Raw genomic sequence first — 19,709 nt, forward strand, 5'->3', positions numbered from 1 at the left:
ATTGGTTCATGAGAAAGTTGAGTATCTATAAATAGAAAAGTGTTTAAATAAATAACATAATACATCTTTGGCTGTTTTTTATTTAGAGGCTAAACTATACAATTTTATTTATGTTCGGTATCAGTTGGTGATGGAAATTTAAATAACTTTGTGCAATTTGGTATCACTTCCCAGGGGGTACAAAATATTTATCTCTCTAAGCCATGAATAACTGAAATGAATGCTGGCTCGTTTGTTATGACATTTTCTTACTATACATAAAGAAAGCATCTGCGCCTAAACACAGAAATAATTGAACAAGACATACAATAAAAAAGCTTAGTAAAATTGTAATGTGTGCTACATTTTTTCCTTGCTAATCAATGTCAAACATTATGATCCACTTTAATTTCTTTGTCTTGAAAGCTTTATATTATTATGATTTGTAAAACACCTGAATTTGTGAAGATTTAATTTAAAAGAGATTCGAGTATCTAATCTGTTAAGAGGAAGTGGTTGTGTAAGGATAGTTTTGTATCTAACTTCTTATATACTGATTCCTAGGATCTGAATAAACATGGGAATTTTTTTTAAATGTATTTCTGGCTCATCCTTTTAAATAAATACCCTTTCTGATTATACAGGAAGTCCTGCATGTTGCAGGGGTGGAAATGCAGTTAACAGCTGCTGTTGCATTTTTAACTATTCAGCAAGAGGAGTCCGTGTCCATTCATACTTATTCCCACTCCTTTCTACACATCATTCTACAGAATCTGGAACACAGGGATGCAGGTCAGGATCATGATGCTATGCTGATAACTAATTGGTTCTTTGTGATTTATGTTTCCTTAGTGGCTGTACAGTACTATTTAAAACAATACATACAATCTATACCAATCTGTGAGTTTATTAATTGATGGTGGTTTTTTGGAATGGCTTGCTGTATGTAAGGTTTTCTATATATTGACCTTCCTGCAGACTTATTTAGCTGAAAGTTTCCTTCAATTTGACTAAAACAAATACATACATTTCTGTTTGGTGCACGAAATCCTGCGGTCCTTAGTCCAAATTTCCAGTGGATTAATTGGAATCTGTGCCTGAGTAAGCACAAGTACAGATACAGTATTTTCTTCATAATGTTGAGATTTTCTTTTAACTTCTTGAAAATTATTTTCTTAATACAGGAAAAATAAAAAATGACTCTTGCAGCAAAAATAGAAAGTTTTACATAAGTAAATTAAAGAAAATAGCATGTTATTTCTAAGCGGAGGAAACTGTCATCTTCAAACAGTTGTTCCAAAAACAAGTAATTGAATAATTCTCCCCTCCCCAAAATGCAGGCAAAACTTGCTTTTCTAATGAAATATATGCAAACAGATAGAAGTGTGTAACTATTTTTGAATGTTACTGTATGTCATTTAGAAGTATAGTTCATTGAAGAGCTGACTGCACCAAATCAGAAGTTGTTTCATACAACTGACCTATAATATAACATATAGTCTGTTTGTGTCTAACAGGTGTCAGTAATGCGTGGCTAGAAACTCTTCTTGCTGTAATAGAAGTCTTGCCAAAAGAAACCATCAGACATGAGGTAATGTTATTTTTTCCTGGAAACATTAATGGAGAATAGATTAAAGATTTTTATGAATAATGATCTGATTTTCAAAAGCTTGGAGTACCTGCAATTCCTATTTGCTTCAACAGGAGTAACGAGCAGTCAACACCTGTGAAAATCAGGCTATTATGTATTGTAGAACATAGTGTAGTAAAGGAATGTGTTGGGGGTGGATGGTAGGTCATCTTAAAAGGCTTTTGTATACATCAACAAACAATGACTACAGTATTTTTAAATGAGATATCATCAATAAAGTACTTTGGAGGGTCTGTGTTTTCATTTTCGAAGATGATAGTAAAAGTGGAAGAATGTTCTAACAAAAGAGTTTTTGTTTTAGTAACTTAAACTTCTGGATTGGCACTGAACTTAATTTTATGCTATAGGTTTAGTAGACTTGAGGGTTTAAGTTCCTCTCAGCGGGTTAAAGCCTGAGGTCTTTATTTGGAGGTCAGCCTGCAAACACTGTGTATTTTGTGTCTACATTATGGCTCTGGGGGTAGGAAAAAATTCTGTCACCTGCCCCTTAATGATCATTTGTACTTTATAAAAACATTTTTAAAATGTGCTTGTAAATGAAATCCATCATTGCTTTTAAAATAGCTTTTAAAGGGTAAAAGGCTAACAATAACAAAATAAATTAATTTTGCTAGAACCAATGTGTTTCTGTAAAGTAATTTAAAAAATGATCACTTAGGGAAAATGTCAACTTGCTTCCTACTTTTTCCTTAAAACACAATAAAATGATAGGATGGCCTCATAACAATGTACCTTGTGTATAATACAATTGCTGAGGCACTTTTAGGACAGCAGTTAGATAAGACCACATGATATAAGGCTTTTCTTAATTATTTCAGTTTTGTATAGTGACACTTAGATTCTTCTAATTGTATTTATTGTAATGGAAATTGGAGGACTGTCTTAAATTCAGAGCACTTTAGGGAAAAGACTGTGTCTTGCTAAATATTTGGAAAGTGTCTGACATGTTCTGGGTGCTCTCATTGTTCAGATATTAAATAATAATAATATATGGTACCTACAAAACCTGTATGACTTATTTCCTCACTAAGTGTTATGATGGGTAACACATTCTGTGTACTAATTCTAGCTTGTTCATCTGTTCACATTTTCACAGTAAGATGATGGGAAGGGCTGCTTCTGCAGCACTGCTACCCTTTCTGGCCTGTGTTCAATTCCACTGGGGTTGTGCATGAAAGGTTGGATGAAGAGCTGAGGCAGAGCAGGGGAGGTACCCTTCTTTGCAGCACCCTGTCCTACTCTGCACATGGGTTTCCATGGCGATTTCTCATCAGAAGATAATACAACTAGGCATATTATCTTCCTCTGGCTCCCTTTGACAGCTGATCCTCTGGGATCGTGGAGGAGATCCAGCAAATAGTCGCATAGCTCCAGCAGAAGCAGCAGTGGGTCATGGCTGCACATGGAATCCCTTCCCTATGGATCCCAGAGATATTCAAGGTTGGGAGGGTATATGGCCACCAGAGTTCACATCAAAGGAGGTGTCCCTGGAGAAAAATTGGCAAGAAGAAATTCATACTATTTCCTTTCCCTCCTCCTCTTCTGGATTTTTCCAAGAAGGGGGCCCTTTGTGTGAAAATTCCCCAAATAATATCTATAAATATGCTTATAGAATTTATTCTCTAAATAAAAACACAAGAAGATAGATGTAATGTTGCAAAGGTGTAATGGCTATAACTGTGATGTGAATCATAAACTAGAATTTGGGCCAAGATACATTTGTTATATACTATAGTTGGCACTGAATATTAAAATGCAAGGTTCTTAGTAGTCTTAATGTGTACATTATTATGATCATAACCTAATTTTGTGGGAAAAGTAATTGACATTTGTATTATGTACTTCTAGACTTTTTAACAACAGGAATACATTTTTTACTGTTAAATGTTTCCTCCCATTTTTTCCATATAGATCCTGAACCCACTTGTTTCCAAGGCACAGCTTTCCCAAACACTTCAGTCTCGCTTAGTTAGCTGTAAAATATTGGGAAAATTAGCTAACAAGTTTGAAACTCATATGTGAGTAGTTTGTGTGTATGTGTTTCAGATTTAATGTTTATCACAATGTCTTTGCCAGTGAATAATATTACAAGAAGTAGATTTACATAATTTTCTCTATTGTACAAAAATTGAATGCTTTTGTTCTTACAGATCCATCCATCATAATACTAATTAGCTATAAGCGATGTTCATTAGGTAGGTCACAGTACTCAGCATGTTCAAACATTGCTGTTGTCATCAGATTTCAACTTCCCTGTGTACATTCTTCGACCAGTCAAGAGGTTACCTTGGGAGCACCATTTTTCATGTCATTTCTCTAGATTATTGTTCTGTGTAGGAAGGTCCACAGATCTAAACAATGGTTTTTCAGCCTGCTTGCAGCTTTTGGAGGCATAACCATGCCTACTTATCAAAAACAACAGGAGAGCATCCACACTCCTGATGAGCCTGCCGGATTAATTCTGTCTCCTCACGTGCAGTCAGACTCTTCCAAGCCTTCCGGATGCATTTCATTAAAATCTATTTTAAAATCTCCAGTAAAGGAATTGGTAAACTTAAAACTCTCTTGTCTTAAAGGCAAAATCTTGTTTCTAAATTTTGAGTTGTGTGGCCAGATTTCAGAATTCTTTGCTTGGGATTTTCTTCTTGTCATAACTGCATGGGAGACACAGCAGTAGTCAACTGCTGTTGACCTGATCTCCTCCACCTCCAAGTCTGAAAGTCAGTGATTTGGACAGCAGTGCAGAACCTAGAAATACCTAACAGGAGTAAAAGCCCTAGAAACTATCTGCCCCACAACATCCGTACTACCTTATTTACCTTCTACCATCAGTTTAATCAGCCCTGTATTAAACAAACCCTTTTCAGCTAGCCTTTCCTGTGCAGACAACATTAATAACCGTGCCTCAGGACTGTCTAGATGAGACATTAGTGTCCTCAGAGCCTTTTCAGGGTCTTATCAGACTCCCAGAGTCTCAAAGTTTAAAAAAAGGGTTTCCTTGAGATTACCTTTCTGGGCCAAGTTTCAGACCCCAGGTCCCTCTACAGCAGGGATCTCAAACTCAAATCACCACGAGGGCCACATGAGGACTAGTACATTGGCCCGAGGGCTGCATCACTAACACCTTTTCATATAAAGGTACAAAAGCCCCCACCCTCTGCCTCCAGCCCCGCCCCCACTCCACCCCTTCCATGAGGCCCTGCCCCTGCTCCACCTCTTCCCACGTAAAACTTGCTTAAGTGGGTAGCTGAGTGTTCCCTGTTGTAGGGGAATCTTTAGATGACATAACGTTGGTATAGCTGACTCTATGCGACCCCTCCTGTCATTGGGATGTGGGTGGAATCTTTTCTTGGGGATAGTTGCAGAGTACAGCTCCTGCTTAGGGGTTCTACACTAAGCATAGTTTATGATGACCTGATGATTGTGCAGTTGTTGGGAGGGCTACTTATACTTTGATAATTGGCTGATTTCTGGTCAAAACTTTTATTTTACCAGAGCCAGTTAGGACTGGGTAAAAGAAATGGGAATGATTACCTTTACCAAGCTGTTGTTTTTTCCATGAAAAAGGAAGTCTAAATAGTGTGTGCATTGGCCTTGGCCTTTTTTTGTGAGGCTGCTTTTAATCTAGCCAAGATGCTACAACTTAGCATACCATGAAAGGTATACAAGTGGGCCATGTGGTGGTGTACTTGAAGTGAACTGCTGTAAATTGTTCCCAATTTCGTTCTGTTAAATGAAGTTATTTGGAAGACTAGATGCAACCATAAAGAAGACTTCCAACCTCAAAAGAACCTTCATTTGTACATAGAACAGAATGGGGCTTTCTGTCGTACTGTAAGCTTGCACAGACCATGGCTTACAGAGGTTCTAAATCTGGTTGCTGGAAATCTGAAATTTTAGAAAGATCAAGTAAAGCAGCTCATAACTCCAGCTGCAAGGAAAGAATTGGACATCAGAATCCTTACGTGAAAGGGAGGGACGCTCCTATGGTTCCAGATTGACCACAATTTTTTATTACCATTTAATAACAGTTGACTTCGTATGGATGCTGGGTCAATCTGCAAATAATCAATTTGCAAGATTGGAGCCTTTTGTAATGTATGTGTTTGTATAGTGCTATGAATATCTATGTTGCTGTTTTAAATAATAATTACAATATTCATGAATAGAGTCTATCTAGAGTTAGACTTATTATTGTCTCCTGGAATCTGACTTTGATTGTAACTTTTCAGAAGACTAAACGGAATTGTTCTATTTCATTTTCTTCCATTTCAAACATCCCTTCTTGGAAATACTTTCTTGGCTAGAAGAGCTTGGATACTAGAAACCCTTGAGCAGGCCTCCTATTTTATTTTATTTTATTTTATTACCTGTATTGTGATAGTGTCCAAGGTCCCACTCAGGATTGCTGCTCTGTTATGTTAGATGCTGTGCAACCACAGGATGACTTGGGCCTCACCTTGCATAAAGACAAGTTCATCTTCAAGATTTTCTTCCCAAAGAAGAAAGGTTTCCATATCCCAAAGGCACAAGGTTTCCATATCAGCCTGGAGATTTCCTTTCCTTCTGTATTCTAAGAAGTTTTTCAAGATTCCTTAAATTCTATCTGGACTGAAATAAGGATTTTTTAATATATAAGTTCTGCTGGGTTTGTTTAGTTTGGAAAAGAGAAGACTGAGAGGGGACATGATAGCAGTTTTCAGGTATCTAAAAGGGTGTCATAAGGAGGAGGGAGAGAACTTGTTCACCTTAGCCTCTAAGGATAGAACCAGAAACAATGGGTTTAAACTGCAGCAGGGGAGGTGTAGGTTGGACATTAGGAAAAAGTTCCTAACTGTCAAGGTGGTTAAACACTGGAACAAATTGCCTAGGGAGGTTGTGGAATCTCCGTCTCTGGAGATATTTAAGAGTAGGTTAGATAAATGTCTATCAGGGATGGTCTAGACAGTATTTGGTCCTGCCATGCGGGCAGGGGACTGGGCTCGATGACCTCTCGAGGTCCCTTCCAGTCCTATAATCTATAAATCTATGAAACCTCCTCCAAAGAAGGGCCAAAGAGCATCCAGGACTATGTAGGTCAGGTCTTGCAACAGAGGTCCAGTGTGCACTTATTCCTACTTCATTGGGGCTTCTTTCACCTTAAGGAATGAAAGAGATGGAAGACATAGCAGCACAAACCAGTTGTTCTGATGTTTTGGAAATCCATTCCTTTGACTCTGCATTTGGTAGGGTCTTAGAATATCTTAAAGGCCATGTTTATTATGGACAAGTGGTTGGCAAATGGTTTTCCACTCTACAGTGGGGTGAACTGCTCAATAGTCCCTTCAGATTAGATTGATGGATCTGCAAAAACAAATTAAAAAAAAAAAAGAAGCTGTTTATCTTACAAACTAAGCTTCTGTATTTCGTGCCCACAGTTGGGATAATGCTATCCTGTTGAGTCCATTCACATTGTGTGGATTGTATTTTTTTTAGGACAGAGCTGTCTGTATGCTGTAGCAGAATCTGTTAGAATGTAATAGAGGACTGGCCAACAACAAAGTGTATAAATACTGATTTGGAGGGTCCTGTTTGATTTACTGGATACTGGAACAGATCAGTCTAATGTCCGGATTAGTGGATTTAAGTTATTGCACCCTAGTTTTTAATTTTAAAAACAGCCATTTACATTAAAATTCCTATTTTGTTACGTTTGCAAGCAGCTGATGATGACAAAAATAACTAGGACTTTCATTTCAATTATTACAATGTATATGTATTCATACAGCAGCTGTCCAAATATTGTACTGAAGTTGGTTATTAAGTATCTTTATTAAAAGTAACACTATACTTAAACAGTATTTTCAAAGGTTTGAAAATCGTTCAAATGAAATACTAACAAACTGCGGTGAATATGGATAATACTCTTCTGTGAAAATTCCATTTTGTATTTTAGTTTAGTTATAAAAATATGCTGTAAAGTTTTATACTATTTATAATTATAAGCTTCAAAATTGTCAGTTGTACTTTATCACCCTGCCCTACAACACCTGCTCATAAAGGTTATAAATGTTGCTGTATGAAGGGTGAAGTTAAGAGTACTGTGAACCATCTAGAATCAGATGTGTTCATTAAATAGAGTTTACAGATACTTAGTTCTTCATATTAATTTAAAATGTTCAAATTTTTAGCATTAAAAGGGAAATTCTTCCACTGGTAAAATCGCTCTGCCAAGATGTAGAATATGAAGTTCGATCTTGCATGTGTCGGCAACTGGAACATATAGCTCAAGGAATAGGGTGAGTATAACTTGCAAAATTTACTACAAAATGTAAAATATAACTCTAAAGTATTTAGTAGTAATCTAAAAACTCTTCAAAATTTAAAACGTGTATCCCTACATGTTAAATTATTTGATATTCAAGGCGTATTGCAGTCTCTCAATTAATTGTCAATAGCTTTCACCCACTTACGCTTTATGTAATTCAGGAATGTATTTTTGTAACTACCATGTGAACAAAAGCCATTTTTCTGAAAAGGGTCTGATTCAAAGCCCCTTGAAATCAATGGGAAGATTCAGCTGATATCAGTTGTTTAATGTGTAGGTACACAAAGATGGAAGACAATCTGGAAGGAGTCCATAGTTCTTAAAACTAACTGCCACTCTTTGCAAAAGGATGATAAACATGTTTTGATTACTTATAGTAAATGTAAATTCTGTGGCAGCTGTTTATATAAGCTTGAAAGCCTCTTCATTTTTTTAAAGTTATAAATATAGCACTAGAGAAGGCAATGTTGAACTTATAGACAAATTAAAACTTATAGTGTCTTGTCTTGATCATACAACGTATAAGGAGCCACAGAATCAGGGCCACAAAGGTTAATTTTTTTACCCTCTGAAATTCCTATCAGAAACGCAGAGGTAGCTGTCTACCTCTCTGTTCTTGTCTAGGAGATATGAACAGTACATAACATTATGGGCTTGATGCACAAGTTACTGGGTGAGTTTTGCTGGCTTGTGTTATGCAGAGAGGGGTCATATGAGATCAGGGGAGGGCAAACTACAGCCCACGGGCCGAATCCGGCCCATCAGCGCTTTCAATCCGCCCCACGGGATTGCCAGCCCCATGGTGCAGCAGGGCTAAGGCAGGCTCCCTGCCTGTCCTGGCCCCATGCTGCTCCCGGCCACAGCCGGCACCAAATCCCTGCGGCCTCTGGGGGAGGGCAGAGGGCTCTGTGCACTGCCCTTGCCTGCAGGCACTGCCCCCCGCAGCTCCTATTGGCCAGGAACGGGGAACTGTGGCCAATGGGAGCTTCGGGGATTGTACCCACAGGGAAGGGCAGTGCGCAGTGGAGCCGCCTGCCCTACCCCACCCCCAGGAGCCACTGCTGGACATGCTGGCCACTTCCGGAAGCGGTGTGAGGCCAGGGCAGGTATGGAACCTGCCTTTTAGCCCTGCTGTGCACTGCTGCTGCCCCGGAGGTGCTTGAGATAAGTGGTGCCAGGCCAGAGCCCACACCCCGAACCTCTCCTGCACCTCACACCTCAACTCCCTGCCCTGAGCCCCCTAACCCCCTGCCTTGAGCCCCGTCCCGCACTCTGCACCCCCTCCTGCATCCCAACCCCTTGCCCTGAGCCCCTTCCTGCACACCGCACCCACTCCCACACCATAACCCCCTGTCCCAGCAAAAATTGATGGACCTGCATACAATTTCCCCACCCAGATGTGGCCCTCGGGCCAAAAAGTTTGCTCACTCCAGGACTAGATGATCATAAATGGTCCCTTTTGGCATTAAAATCTATGAAGAGCTCTAAGGGAAGGGATGAAATTAAAGCCTATCTTTGAAAGGTACTGTACAAATGCAGTTTGGTTTTTGTTTTTTTTTTTGGAGTACCAACATGTGTGGAAATGATTCTTCTTTGTGTCTTTAACCCTTTTGAAGTTGGGTGTGATGAACTGGGCTGTGGAACTACTAAGCGGTTAGAGTAAAAGATAAGTATTAGTAGCATGGTTAAATTAACACTATTTCAGTAAAACCATGCAGTGCAGGGACTGCCAGATTAATTTGCCAGTTACATTTTATTTGAGATTAGGAAATAAAATTAACTAGAAGTGCTTTGAATAGTTGCTGTGTAAGGGCTTTGTCCTGCAAACATTTAAGCACATGAGTAACTTTAGAAGACATTGAGCTTATTCAAATTACTCACTTGCTTAAGTGATCAGGTCCTGTGTTATTCCCTTACCTCCCTCCACCCCAAAAGACAGTTTAGCATAAGTAAATAGTTACGATGTTTTATATTAAAATACATTTTGTTTTAATATATTTTATTGGACCAGCTTCTGCTGGTGGAAAAGATAAGCTTTTAAGCATTAATTGGTCACTTAATTTTTAAGTGGTTTCTTGCAACAAGCATTAATGCTTTATGCTTAACAATCTATCCCAATTTGTATTTTGCTATGACACTCTACTTACCTTTTCCAGACCTGAAGAAGAGCTCTGTGAAGCTTGAACCTTGTCTCTTCCGCCAATAGAAGTTGGGCCAGTAAAAAATATTACCTTACCCACTTTGTCTATCTCAATACAGAATGTAAATTTTAAGATCATTTTATTATAGTCCACTCTGATTATGTTATATATCAATATATGTATATGTATTAAGAGTAAAAATTGCATGGAAAATGTACGGATTGGTACCGCACATTGGTAGCTGCATCATCTTTTGGAAATGACATGCTTTTATCACAAATTTATAAACAACTGATTCTTTTTTCTAGTTGTCATATTTGTTTTAAATCTTTGTCAAAAATTAAGTATATCTTTAATGGTTTCGAAATGGAAATCCACAGAAACACATTTTGGAAATGTCTGTTTCAGCTTTCTTCCTGTTCCCCATCAGCTTGTGATTTCATTTTCTCTCTTTCTCCCTGCCTTCCTGGGTCTCATTTGGATTGCATTTTTACCCCCCACTCCTGACCATATGTTCACTTATTTCCTTCTTAATGGACCCTTCCACCTGTTCGTTGATATTTCTTTCCTTTGGGATTCAATCTATTGTTTCCAGTAATTTTCTCACTGAATTTCTTTGGCTCCATGAGCAGGTACGATGCCATTATGATGCATCTGGTGTTGACAATAATGTATAAGTGACACACACTATTGTAAAATGTTATTTCCTTTGTGGGAGGGTGGATTATAAAATAATCTAATATCAGTAAAACTAATTCTGATTTATGGTATGTGTGGAAAGGTTACACGGCAACATGTAACAAAGTCCATCAAATAATCTGTTTTATTTATTAAAATGTATGACACTACAGTGCTATATCACACTTTCAGAATCTCTCACTTGCTGTGACAACCTGTAGAGAGGAGGCAAAAAATAAAGTTGATAATACCTTTTTTGTGGAGGCAAAAAGTGGCTCCTATAAAGTGACATAAAAGAAGTACGAGGATATATGGAAAAGTGTAGAAGATTTATTTTCATTCTTTTCTTTTAAATCCAAGTTAGCTATAATAGGTCCCGATGAAAAGGAGAGAAGGAAAATATGGACCTTTACCTTCTCTTCCCCCACAAAAAAAGTTCAAGGCCAGTACGTTAAGTGAGGCTGAAGAAGGAAAAATGCTGTTCTCTTTGGTATCAAAAATGGCTTGCTCTTGTATTACAAAATCATACTCTGAGAAAGGAAATGAAGAAAAGTTCATCATCTTGTGGTTTCATTTTTAGCCCAGGCAGGAACACAAATACACTATAAATGGAAAAACTGAAGTTTGCCTAAAGTGATAGATTCTACACCAAAGCCAATTGGTGAGAGATAACAGCGTCGCTAGTGGCTAACAATCTCCACAAAGGCGGTTTAATAAAGAAGGAATAACATTTCATAAATAATTAGCAACTGGTGAACAGCGGTTTCTTTCTCTCTTCCCCCACCTCCTTTATTGCTTGTGTATGTGTATCTGTAAGCTGTGCTCTATGTCTAAGAGTATCTCTGCCTGGTGCCCTCTCCTGCTTTCTCCATGCCTAAGACTACACTGTAAGCTCTCTAATGTAGCGGCTGTAAGCTGATGGGAGAGAGCTCTCCTGTTCGCTTAACTGCTCCAGCCGCTGCGAACAAGGATAGCACAGTTGCCAACTTTCACGCAGTAAATAAGCACCCCGACTTTCACAATAAGCCAAAAATCAAGCTAATCCCATTTCAAAACAAGGCCAAACTAAGCCAATCCCTAAGAACCCCAACACTTTATGTGACTAGATCTCTCCGGTGTGCAGTCTGGGAGGTGGGCCCACTGTGCACCCCGACATGCTCTCTCCTTCTTGCCCCTGCTTGCTTACCCTTGCCACTGCTTGCTGGGAGCCGATCAAAAAAAAAAAGAAGCAACAAGCTGCAACAAGCTACAAGCCAAAAACTAGCCAACACGCAACTCTCAAGCCAATTAAACCAAAAAGAGGCCCAATTTCTGCGGTGTTTTTTGTTTTGTTTTGTGGGTTTGGCATATCTGGAGGATAGCTATGTTCGCAGGAGAAGCTCTTCTGCCGACACAGCGCTGACCACACTGATTATGTCAATGTAATTTATGTCGCTCTGGGTGGTTGTTTATTCACACCCCTGAGCAACATAAATGATGCCGACATAAGATGTAGTGTAGACATGCCCTCAGTTGTCCTCTTTAATCTCACAGGATCTAGTTAAGAGTGTGTGTATTTACGGAGAGTAAATTGTAGCAGTGATCTGTATTGAGGATGGCTTAAGAAGTAGTGGAATCAAGGCACTGCTAACAAGATATATCATTGCATTTATGTAAATATTGCAGCCATGCATGACATCATTCCTTTTTTTACCATTTATTGATGCTCATTATTTCATAATCATAAACAATTTCCCAGTCATGCCAAATGATGTTGACTACCCCCACTTTAGTGTCATTGCGCAAGGAAATGGATCTCTCTCCCATTTTGCTCACACCACCTCATGTACAAATGATCTCATTCCATGAAATTCCATGCCATGAAAATGTCTCTTCCCCTTCAATCTTCAAATTGATGAAAGATTGAAATCTCATTCCAGCCCTTCATATACCAATCCGTAGCAGATGTTGAGACTCAAGTTGCCGAGACTACCTTCAACAGATATTGTTAGCAATTGGGAAAGAAGGATCCCCTTCCCTCACTTCCCTAGAACTGGCTTTGAAGAATCCAACACTGATATTGGGTCAGGCAGCCTCACAACTCCTCCAGATAATGGCAGTAGGCCTTCCATGTAGAAGGGCTTACCTTTGGCCAGTGCCATCTTATGTAGTGAGGACAAGTGATTCCCATGCATCTTCAGTAGTCATGGCTTATATTTTGTCATTTACATTTAAGACCTTGCTCTTTTGTAGCAGTGAGAGTTTCTGAATACTCTTGCAGAGAACTCTTCTGTGTGATCCACATTAAATCATCATAACTCTTTGCTATTCGTACATACAGTGCAATCTGGAAAAATCTGTTATTTGAGATAAGCTAAGTAATTTTCTTTAGTCATGAGAGGGGATGATTTGTATTTTAAACTTTAGTCTGTTTTTTAGCTGGCTACAAAATCTCCGGAGGTTGTTTTGTTTTGTTTTTACTTTAATTTTTGTTTTCCTGCAGTTTTTTTCAGTTTTTCCTAATTAGGAAATTGAAGAGTAACTATACAGCCTTCAGGAGAAAGTTATGTTGGGTGAGATTGGGTTTGATGCTATGTAAACATTGTTCCATTATTTGTCTTCCCTAACCATTTTGCTTGCTTTGCAGGACAGAACTAACAAAAAATGTAGTGCTTCCTGAATTAGTAGAACTAGCGAGAGATGAAGGCAGCAGTGTGCGTCTTGCAGCATTTGAGACTTTAGTTAATCTGCTTGAAATGTTTGATGCAGGTAAGGTCAGTTTAGAACTACTGAGCCCAATTCTGCAGCAGTTTTTCTGGATTATAGAATCTGTCTGATTGTATTTCATTGTTATCATTGTGTAGATGATGATAAAATTATGCTTAAATTTCCATGTTCTGTCCATGTCATTAGGATCTGACTTTGTTTTATTTAAAACTTTGTTCCTTTATTTTTGCATGGTCCTTGCCCTGGTTGATTTTGGGCACCTTAACTTTCAAGTAGGAGTGAGCCTGCTGTCGCACCTTATTATCTAATGCTGTGTTGGGGGGATGGTATAAAATGGCTAAATAAAATCTTCAGAGCAGCTGATAGGAATGTTGGATAATTATCGTTATATATTTAATTCCATAAGTGCGCTCAACACTGTGCAAAATCTGGAGAAATACATAGTCTTTGTCCCAGGAGCTTACGTTGTCAGGGTCAGATTCTGATATCCTTACTCATGTTGGCTAATACCTTATTCTTTGAGTGCTCCCACTAATTCCATTGGAAGCATTTGAGGAATGAGATACTACTCACTATGAGTATCTGGCCCTAAATCAGATAATACAGGTTGGGTATGTAATACAGATAATGGGTTCAAAATGGTGTAGGCATATTGTTTAATTTTTTCCTTAAACTCACTTCTGTTGTTGATGACCTCTCATTCACCAGAAACAGTATGTTTTAGGAGAACTTCAATGAGGTCAGCGAAGTCATTTGGTACACAATGTAAAGCAGTGAATTCAAGGAATAAAGGCTAGTAAGGAAAGGCAAAAAGATGAAAATAGGGAGATTTAAAAGGGATATTAACTAGAGAGAAGATCAGACAGAAGGAGTAAAAAAGGGAGGAGGTGAGATGTGTAGACAGTGGCAGAGTTGTGCAGAACTGGAATGTGAAGACAAGACATTTGGTTTTGCTGCATGGGGAAAGTGACACATCAAATGTTGATACAGATGGATTTTTGTACCAAATCACAGTCAAATTCATAGATTCATAGATTATAGGACTGGAAGGGACCTCGAGAGGTCATCGAGTCCAGTCCCCTGCCCGCATGGCAGGACCAAATACTGTCTAGACCATCCCTGATAGACATTTATCTAACCTACTCTTAAATATCTCCAGAGACGGAGATTCCACAACCTCCCTAGGCAATTTGTTCCAGTGTTTAACCACCCTGACAGTTAGGAACTTTTTCCTAATGTCCAACCTAGACCTCCCTTGCTGCAGTTTAAACCCATTGTTTCTGGTTCTATCCTTAGAGGCTAAGGTGAACAAGTTCTCTCCCTCCTCCTTATGACACCCTTTTAGATATCTGAAAACTGCTATCATGTCCCCTCTCAGTCTTCTCTTTTCCAAACTAAACAAACCCAATTCTTTCAGCCTTCCTTCATAGGTCATGTTCTCAAGACCTTTAATCATTCTTGTTGCTCTTCTTTGGACCCTTTCCAATTTCTCCACATCTTTTTTAAAATGCGGCGCCCAGAACTGGACACAATACTCCAGCTGAGGCCTAACCAGAGCAGAGTAGAGCGGAAGAATGACTTCTTGTGTCTTGCTCACAACACACCTGTTAATATATCCCAGAATCATGTTTGCTTTTTTTGCAACAGCATCACACTGTTGACTCATATTTAGCTTGTGGTCCACTATAACCCCTAGATCCCTTTCTGCCGTACTCCTTCCTAGACAGTCTTTTCCCATTCTGTATGTGTGAAATTGATTTTTCCTTCCTAAGTGGAGCACTTTGCATTTGTCTTTGTTAAACTTCATCCTGTTTAACTCAGACCATTTCTCCAATTTGTCCAGATCATTTTGAATTATGACCCTGTCCTCCAAAGTAGTTGCAATCCCTCCCAGTTTGGTATCATCCGCAAACTTAATAAGCGTACTTTCTATGCCAATATCTAAGTCGTTGATGAAGATATTGAACAGAGCTGGTCCCAAAACAGACCCCTGCGGTACCCCACTCGTTACGCCTTTCCAGCAGGATTGGGAACCATTAATAACAACTCTCTGAGTACGGTTATCCAGCCAGTTATGCACCCACCTTATAGTAGCCCCATCTAAATTGTATTTGCCTAGTTTATCGATAAGAATATCATGCGAGACCGTATCAAATGCCTTACTAAAGTCTAGGTATACCACATCCACCGCTTCACCCTTATCCACAAGGCTCGTTATCCTATCGAAGAAAGCTATCAGATTGGTTTGACATGATTTGTTCTTCACAAATCCATGCTGGCTGTTCCCTATCACCTTACCACCTTCCAAGTGTTTGCAGATGATTTCCTTAATTACTTGCTCCATTATCTTCCCTGGCACAGAAGTTAAACTAACTGGTCTGTAGTTTCCTGGGTTGTTTTTATTTCCCTTTTTATAGATGGGCACTATATTTGCCCTTTTCCAGTCTTCTGGAATCTCTCCCGTCTCCCATGACTTTCCAAAGATAATAGCTAGAGGCTCAGATACCTCCTCTATTAGCTCCTTGAGTATTCTAGGATGCATTTCATCAGGCCCGGGTGACTTGCAGGCATCTAACTTTTCTAAGTGAAAATGTTCCTCTTCAAATATGTGTCAGTGTGGATCCTACTGTAGAGGTGAATGCACCTCATGTGCAATGAGATCAGTCTTTTGACTAGCAGTGTCTGTTGGGGCTGTGCCTGTGCCATCTTGTGCTGCTGTAGGAGGGCATAAAAATGGAGCAGGTGCAGCCTTTCCTTAGTTCCCTTTCATCCCCTGTGGCAGCGAGATGGAACCCAACAGTGACAATCTGTTACTCTCTTTTAGTGTTTGCTAACCTTTAATGTTTAAAAGAAAACAGTTAATTGAACAATTCTTTTTTCTGTCTTCAAAAATATACAATCAAATTATACTTTTCAAAAGAAAAAGGAAGGTTCAATAACCGTATGACTGGAGAATTGCTAACATAGTTCTTATTTTTAAGAAAGGGAAAAAAAAGTGATCCGGGTAACTACAGGCCTGTTAGTTTGACATCTGTAGTATGCAAGGTCTTGGAAAAATTTTTGAAGGAGAAAGTAGTTAAGAACATTGAGGTCAATGGTAATTGGGACAAAATACAACATGGATTTTACAAAAGGTAGATTGTGCCAAACCAACCTGATTTCCTTCTTTGAGAAGGTAACAGATTTCTTAGACAAAGGAAACAAAGTGGATCTAATTTACCTCGATTTCAGTAAGTCATTTGATACAATTCTACATGGGGAATTATTAGCTAAATTGGAAAACATGGGGCTCAATATGAAAATTGAAAGATGGATAAGGAACTGGTTATAGAGGAGACTACAAAGGGTCATAATGAAAGGTAAACTGTCAGGCTGGAAGGAGGTTACTAGTGGAGTTCCTCAGGGATCGGTTTTGGGACCAAGCTTATTTAATCTTTTTATTACTGACCTTGGCACAAAAAGTGGGAATGACACAAAGCTGGGAGGTATTGCCAATACAGAGAAGGACCAGGATATCATACAGGAAGATCTGGATGACCTTGTAAACTGGAATAATAGTAATAGGATGAAACTTAATAGTGAAAAGTGGAAGGTCATGCATTTAGGGATTAATAACAAGAATTTTTGATATAAGCTGAGGGCGCATCAGTTGAAAGTAACAGAGGAGGAGAAGGACTTCGAAGTATTGGTTGATCACAGGATGACTATGAGCCACCAATGTGATATGACCGTGAAAAAAGCTAATGCGGTCTTAGGATGCATCAGGCGAGGTATTTCCAGTAGAGATAAGGAGGTGTTAGTACCATTATACAAGGCACTGGTGAGACCTCATCTGGAATACTGTGTGCAGTTCTGGTCTCCCATGTTTAAGAAGAATGAATTCAAACTGGAAGAGGTACAGAGAAGGGCTACTAGGATGATCTGAAGAATGGAAAACCTGCCTTATGAAAGGAGACTCAAGGAGCTTGGCTTGTTTAGCCTAACCAAAAGAAGGCTGAGGGGAGATATGATTGCTTTCTATAAATATATCAGAGGGATAAATACCAGGGAGGGAGAGGAATTATTTAAGCTCAGTACCAATGTGGGCATAAGAAAGGCCGTACCGGGTCAGACCAAAGGTCCATCTAGCCCAGTATCCTGTCTACTGACAGTGGCCAATGCCAGGGGCCCCAGAGGGAGTGAACCTAACAGGCAATGATCAAGTGATCTCTCTCCTGCCATCCATCTCCACCCTCTGACAGACAGAGGCTAGGGACACCATTCCTTACCCATCCTGGCTAATAGCCATTAATGGACTTAACCACCATGAATTTATCCAGTTCTCTTTTAAACTCTGTTATAGTCCTAGCCTTCAGGACTACAGAACCTCCTCAGGTAAGGAGTTCCACAAGTTGACTGTGCACTGCGTGGAGAAGAACTTCCTTTTATTTGTTTTAAACCTGCTGCCTATTAATTTCATTTGATGACCCCTAGTTCTTGTATTATGGGAATAAGTAAATAACTTTTCCTTTTCCACTTTCTCCACATCAATCATGATTTTATATACCTCTATCATATCCCCCCTTAGTCTCCTCTTTTCCAAGCTGAAGAGTCCTAGCCTCTTTAATCTCTCCTCATATGGGACCCGTTCCAAACCCTTAATCATTTTAGTTGCCCTTTTCTGAACCTTTTCTAGTGCCAGTATAATGGATATAAACTGGCCATCAGGAAGTTTAGACTTGAAATTAGATGAAGGTTTCTAACCATCAGAGGAGTGAAGTTCTGGAACAGCCTTCCAAGGGGAGCAGTGGGGGCAAAAGACATATCTGGCTTCAAGACTAAGCTTGATAAGTTTATGGAGGGATGGTGTGATGGGATAGCCTAATTTTGGCAATTAATTGATCTTTGACTATTAGTGGTAAATATGCCCAATGGCCTGTGATGGGATGTTAGATGGGGTGGGATCTGAGTTACTACAGTGAATTCTTTCCTGGGTGTCTGGCTGGTGAGTCTTGGCCACATGCTCAGGGTTTAGCTGATCGCCATATTTGGGGTCCTCCAGGGCAGATTGGCAGAGGCCCTGGGGGATTTTCACCTTCCTCTGCAGCGTGAGACATGAGTCACTTGCTGGAGGATTCACTGCACCTTGAAGTCTTTAAACCACAATTTGATACAGGAGTGGGTGGGTGAGATTCTGTGGCCTGCATTGTGCAGAAGGTCAGACTAGACGATCATAATGGTTCCTTCTGACTTTAAAGTCTATGATTCTATGAACTACTCCCTGCCCCCCATACACTGGGGTCAAGCACTTTGCTCCAACCACCATCATCATGGTGGACTTCGAGGCACCCGGCTTCCCATGATGTGACATTCTTGTTCTGCTTACACGTGGCCACAATCACTGCCTGTGCTGCCTGGTGGGAAGTCACATCCTGGACAGGTGTTTGGTTTGCCACTCCTTTTTCTTCAGAACCTGTAAATTCAGACACACTACTCTCAAACTGCATCTGTTAGTGCAGTCTATGTGGATTGCTTCCAACTTGTAGGAAGTGGCAGCTACCAAACTGGAACTGAAAAAGTCATTTTGGTTAGTGCCTCCTCAAGCAGGCACCGCACATCAGAGTCTGGCAGCAGGAAAAAGGCAATGAAGAAGGAGGTGAGAATGTCAGGACTGGCATTCTTGGCATCAACCCCATTACCAACAGACCCGGTGTCCAAACCACCAATGCCAAAGACACATCAAGAGGCACGGCCAGATGTAGCACAGGCAGAAATGGAGCTCTGAACATCCCTTGGGGTCATCTCACAAGGAAGCTCAGAAATACCAGTCTTCCAGAGACAAAACCTCTAAGCCCTCTATGGCTTTAAGAGCTGGACACACAAGCTCAACCACTGGCACAACTCAAAGAAGTAGTGGCTTGGTGCCAACCTCAGTGCTGACATCAAATCATCCACCTTACAAGGATCAGGACTGGCATTGAAGATTGAACCTGTTGCAATCCTGAGATACATACTAGTGGTATTTCCACCTGATGTATTCTCAGTTGCAAGATCATTTTCAGTGCAGTTTCCCCCTGGCACCAAGGTTTCCCTACACCACCAGTTGAGGAAATATTCTGCTTGTCATCTTCTCCAAGCCCATTTGTTCTCACCACCTTCGAGCAGAGACCTGTCTCCCTTGTGATCAGAAGAGGAACCTACAAGAAGTACTATCAGCTGCCTAGTCAGGGCAAATAAAACACGAATACCAGTGGGCTGGCAAACCTCA

The 19,709-nt window shown here is 39.8% G+C and overlaps 1 protein-coding gene across 5 annotated transcripts in view; it reads left to right on the forward strand.

The window, feature by feature from the left end:
- The window catches only part of PPP4R4 (protein phosphatase 4 regulatory subunit 4), a 109,268-nt gene that overhangs the window by 48,099 nt on the left and 41,460 nt on the right, over positions 1–19,709 (forward strand). For all 5 annotated transcript variants that reach the window (XM_054026462.1, XM_054026458.1, XM_054026460.1 and 2 more), the window contains 5 exons: positions 624–771; positions 1,497–1,570; positions 3,542–3,648; positions 7,801–7,908; positions 13,383–13,504. In XM_054026462.1, the coding sequence (XP_053882437.1) occupies positions 624–771; positions 1,497–1,570; positions 3,542–3,648; positions 7,801–7,908; positions 13,383–13,504 (559 nt within the window). The remainder of the gene's footprint in view (positions 1–623; positions 772–1,496; positions 1,571–3,541; positions 3,649–7,800; positions 7,909–13,382; positions 13,505–19,709) is intronic.

Source organism: Malaclemys terrapin, chromosome 4, assembly GCF_027887155.1.
Source record: "Malaclemys terrapin pileata isolate rMalTer1 chromosome 4, rMalTer1.hap1, whole genome shotgun sequence".
Classification (NCBI taxonomy): Eukaryota; Metazoa; Chordata; order Testudines; family Emydidae; genus Malaclemys; species Malaclemys terrapin.